This window comes from Plectropomus leopardus, chromosome 15 (genome assembly GCF_008729295.1).
Source record: "Plectropomus leopardus isolate mb chromosome 15, YSFRI_Pleo_2.0, whole genome shotgun sequence".
Lineage (NCBI taxonomy): Eukaryota > Metazoa > Chordata > Actinopteri > Perciformes > Serranidae > Plectropomus > Plectropomus leopardus.
Window position 1 is genome coordinate 985,285 of NC_056477.1, and position 5,094 is coordinate 990,378.

The 5,094-nt window shown below is 51.3% G+C and overlaps 1 protein-coding gene across 1 annotated transcript in view; it reads right to left on the reverse strand.

The window, feature by feature from the left end:
* Window positions 1-4,686, reverse strand: part of nfkb2 (nuclear factor of kappa light polypeptide gene enhancer in B-cells 2 (p49/p100)) — an 11,691-nt gene extending 7,005 nt beyond the window's left edge. The window contains exons 1-4 of the mRNA XM_042501548.1: window positions 4,512-4,686; window positions 4,102-4,239; window positions 3,429-3,641; window positions 3,187-3,328 (exon numbers count right to left, since the gene is read on the reverse strand). Of these exons, the coding sequence (XP_042357482.1) occupies window positions 3,187-3,328; window positions 3,429-3,641; window positions 4,102-4,239; window positions 4,512-4,671 (653 nt within the window). The 5' untranslated portion in view covers window positions 4,672-4,686. The remainder of the gene's footprint in view (window positions 1-3,186; window positions 3,329-3,428; window positions 3,642-4,101; window positions 4,240-4,511) is intronic.
* Between the last annotated feature and the right edge of the window lie 408 nt (window positions 4,687-5,094).

A 5,094-nucleotide genomic window follows, 5' to 3' on the forward strand; every position in this document is an offset into this window, starting at 1 on the left:
GGTGTCAGAGTGAATACAACTCATCAAAACAGAGCTTTTTGATTAAAAACAGCCACACTCCTCAGCTGCAGAAGCTCGCTCTGGGGACGTGGAAGGTCCCCTCTCTGGTGGGGAAGGAGCCTGAGCTGGTGCGCGAGGTTGAGAAGTTCCAACTAGATATAGTCGGCCTCACCTCGACGCACAGCATGAGCTCCAGAACCAGTCTTCTCGAGAGGGGTCGGACTCTCTTCCACTCTGGAGTTGCCACTGGTGAGAGGCGCCGGGCAGGGGTGGCAATACTTATTGCCCCCCGGCTCAGTGCCTGTATGTTGGAGTTTACCCCGGTGAACGAGAGGGTGGCCTCCCTCCACCTTCGGGTGGGGGGACGGATCCTGACTGTTGTCTGTGCCTATGGTCCAAACAGCAGTTCAGAGTATGCTCCCTTTTTGGAGTCCTTAGAGGGGGGGCTGGAGAGTGCCCCTTCTGGGGACTCCCTCATTCTGCTGGGGGACTTCAACGCTCACGTTGGCAACGACAGTGAGACCTGGAGGGGTGTGATTGGGAGGAATGGCCCTGCTGATCTGAACCCGAGTGGTGTTTTGTTATTGGACTTCTGTGCTCGCCACAGATTGTCCATAACGAACACCATGTTCAAGCATAAGGGTGTCCATATGCGCACTTGGCATCAGGACACCCTAGGCCGCAGTTCAATGATCGGCTTTGTAGTCGTACCGTTGGACTTGCGGCCGTATGTCTTGGACACTCGGGTGAAGAGAGGGGTGGAGCTGTCAACCAACCACCACCTGGTGGTGACTTGGCTCAGATGGTGGAGGAGGAAGCCGGTCAGACCTGGCGGACCCAAACGCATTGTGAGGGTCTGCTGGGAACATCTGGCAAAGTCTCCTGTCAGATGGAGCTTCATCTCCCACCTCCGGGAGAGCTTTGACCATTTCCCCGGGGAGGCGGGGGACATTGAGTCCGAGTGGGCCATGTTCCGTGCCTCCATTGTTGAGGCGGCTGATTGGTGCTGTGGCCGTAAGGTGGTCGGTGCCTGTCGTGGCGGCAACACCCAAACCCGTTGGTGGACACCGGTGGTGAGGGGTGACGTCAAGCTGAGGAAGGAGTACGTACCGACAGGCCAAGCGGAGTGCAGCTACAGCAGTTGCTGAAGCGAAAACCTGGGCATGGGAGGAGTTCAGTGAGGCCATGGAGAACGACTTCCAGATGGCTTCGAAGAGGTTCTGGACCACGAGCTGGCGTCTCAGGAGGGGGAAGCAGTGCTCTGTCAAAACTGTGTATGGTGGGGACGGGGCACTGCTGACCTTCGACTTGGGACGTTGTGGATCGGTGGAAGGAATACTTCGAAGACCTCCTCAATCCCACCGACACGCCTTCCGATGAGGAAGCAGGGCCTGGGGACTCGGGGGTGGGCTCCTCCATCTCTGGGGCTGAGGTTGCCGAGGTGGTCAGAAAGCTCCTCGGTGGCCCCGGGGATGGATGAGATCCGCCCAGGGAAGGCCCTGGATGTTGTGGGGCTGTCATGGTTGACAGAACTCTGCAACATTGTGTGGACATCGGGGGCAGTGTCTCTGGACTGGCAGACTGGGGTGGTGGTCCCTCTTTTTAAGAAGAGGGACCGGAGAGTGTGTTCCAACTACAGAGGGATCACACTCCTCAGCCTACCTGGTAAGGTCTGTTTGGGGGTACTAGAGAGGAGGGTCCGCCGGATAGTTGAACCTCGGAATCAGGAGAAGCAATGCGGTTTTCATCCTGGTCGTGGAACTGTGGACCAGCTCTGGACCCTTGGCAGGATCCTTGAGTGTGCATGGGAATTTGCCCAACCAGTCCACATGTGCTTTTTAGACTTGGAGAAGGCACTCAACCGTGTTCCTTGGGGAGTCCTGTGGGGGGTTCTCCTGGAGTATTGGGTATCGGACCCCCTGAAACGGGCCGTTCGTTCGCTGTACGACTGGTACCAGAGCTTGGTTCACATTGCCGGCAGTAAGTCGGACTTGTTTCTGGTGAGGGCTGGACTCTGCCAGGGCTGCCCTTTGTCACCGATTCTGTTCATAACTTTTTTGGACAGAATTTCTAAGCGCAGCCAGGGTGCTGAGGGGGTCCGGTTTGGTGACCTCAGGATTGGGTCCCTGCTTTTTGCAGATGATGTGGTCCTGTTGGCTTCATCGGGCCGTGACCTTCAGCTCTCACTGGATCGGTTCGCTGCTGAGTGTGAAGCAGCCGGGATGAGAATCAGCACCTCTAAATCCGAGTCCATGGTTCTCAGCCGGAAAAGGGTGGAGTGCCCCCTCCGGATCGGGGATGAGATTCTGCCCCAAGTGGAGGAGTTTAAGTACCTCGGGGTCTTGTTCACGAGTGAGGGAAGGATGGAGCGGGAGATCGACAGGCGAATCAGTTCAGCGTCTGCAGTAATGCGGACTCTGCACCGGTCTGTCTTGGTGAAGAGGGAGCTGAGCCGAAAGGCAAAGCTCTCGATTTACTGGTCGATCTTCGTTCCTACCCTCACCTATGGTCACGAGCTTTGGGTAGTGACCGAAAGAACAAGATCGCTGGTACAAGCGGCCGAAATGAGTTTCCTCCGTAGGGTGGCTGGGCTCTCCCTTAGAGATAGGGCGAGAAGCTCGGTCATCCGGGAGGAGCTCGGAGTAGAGCCGCTGCTCCTCCGCGTTGAGAAGAGCCAGATGAGGTGGCTCAGGCATCTAATTAGGATGCCTCCAGGACGCCTCCCTGGTGAGGTGTTCAGGGCACGTCCCACCGGTAGGAGAACCTGGGGCAGACCCAGGACACGTTGGAGAGACTATGTAATAGTCTATAACGCCTCGGGGTCCCCCGGGAAGAGCTGGATGAAGTGGCCGGGGAGAGGGAAGTCTCGGCTGGATGGCTTTTTGTTTAACACCTTTCTGGCACATGGCCTGAGGTGCAACAAAACTGAAATGTGACTCATGCACGGACGACGAGGTGTGAAAACAAACATAAACAAACCGGTAGCCGGCCATTGTAATTGTTGATTTTGGTGCAACAATGGGCGCATTAATTATGATGATGATATTATTGTTTCCCAAACCAGTGACCAGAAAACAGAAAAAAATCTTCACCACAGACGGCTTCTTTTCTGTTTGTGAGACAAGAGGCAAAACGTGGAGGATACAATATCACTTTTCAAAATTAGTCGCAAGTACAGAAACTCACGTGTCTCCGTTGCCGTCCTGGACACCACAGAGGTGTCTCTGGATAGCCAGAAGGACCCGGGCGTCCCCGGTGCTGCAGTACTGCAGCAGGGCGGTGGCGGTCTGTCTGGCGTTCTGAGAGGCTCTGTTGTGGAGGGCGGCGGCTGAAACACAAAGAGGAGTCAGACGTCTAATCAAAATGTGATCCCACACAAACAGCGTCACATCATCTGCAAAGAATCGGAGCAGGATGGCGTGTCGTACCGAGCTGAAACAGCTGCTGTTGTAGTGGTGAGCCCGTCTGTCCTCCAGTCTGTCCTGTCTGTCCTGTCTGTCCGTCTGTCTGTTGCAGAGTTACCCCCGTCTGAGGGGTGGAGCCTGACATCTGAGCCCCTACGCTGAACCCTGTGAATCCTCCAGGGAAGAAAACTCCTGCTGCTCCTCCTGATCCGTTCATCTGCTGGTTGAACTGAAATCCTGAAGAAGGAAACAAAGTAAGATCCTGAACAGCCGCCACATAATCCCCGCAGACCGAGCTTGATTCTAAGGTTCTGAACAACATTTCAGACAATTCAGTCGCCTAAATTAATACTTTAACTGCCCCAAATCATGCTTCAGCTGGCTGTCCGAAATCTTGACTTAGTTACGTGGAATCATAATTCCACTGTCCGAAATCATTCCGTAACTCTGCGAAATAACTCTTTAGCTGTTCGAAATTATGATGTAATCACGAATCATGAGTATGTCATTCAAAATTTCATTAAGAACGTCAACAATTATGATTCCAAACAGCTTCATCATGATTTCAGGCAGCGAAAACACGATTTCAGACTGTTGAATCGTGATTTCAGTGAATGTTTCCTTGATTTCAGGCACCAAAATGAAATTTCCAGGCAGCTGAAACGTGATTTCAGACAGCCTCCTCAGACATGCCTACCTCCTCCTCCTCCTCCTCCTCCTCCTCCAGCGCCTCCTCCTCCGAATCCCCCGGCTCCTCCTCCTCTTCCTCCTCCTCCTCTCCAGGGCTCATAGTGAGGCAGCGGCTTCTGCTTCTTCCTCAGCACCTCCTCTTTGTCTGAAACAGAAGAAACATCTGATGTTTGAAGGGAAATAAACACAGAGGTGAGAAAACTGGAAAAACATCTTTGTCTAAAATGTCCTTTTTTCTTTTGCCTTCGTGAATGTGTGGATGATGAAGACGTGAGCGAGTCGGTGAGGACTAAAACTCAGTGCTCAGCAAACGTTTCCTCAGAGGGAAACCTCAAAACTGAGAACTAAAACAAAAAAAACAGCATACAGGAGATTTACACGTCACTGTATTTGCTCGGTGTGACGCTGGCGGCTGACCTTGAACCTGCGGGATGTAGGTGAACTGTTTGGGGTCGCTGCTGTCGCCCGCCTTTTTCCTCTTCAGCTGCAGGAAGACGGTGACGGGTCGCTCGATCTCTGCGCTGTGATAGGGCGGCGTTTTGAACACGATGGCGTACTGAGGAGAGAAAATAAACATCTCATCTTAAACTGGTTAACATTTCACTTTAAAGCTCAATTTCTTATTTTTCATCTTTCAGTTAATACGGATTAAATTTTGACTTACTCACGTGATTTTTCAAATAACCCGTGCACACGTTCTTTTCTTTGTTTTTTAAATTAACAGTAAAGTGTATTTCTTTGCGTTTGCTTTAAGAAAACTTCTGACCCCATGAAGGATTTAACACCAAATTCAGTATGATATGATTATACTTTATATTTTCCACTAAAAAATGCCAGTGTAAAGTAAAAATAAGAATAAATAAGATTATGAGTTGGTGATGTTCTGTAGATGTATATCAGTATTTTGTAAAGTTGCAAAAATTAAAAAAACAAAACAAAACAGAAATTTGAGTTAAATTTAAAAGTAAAATTTTAATTTTTAAATTAAAATTACATCAAT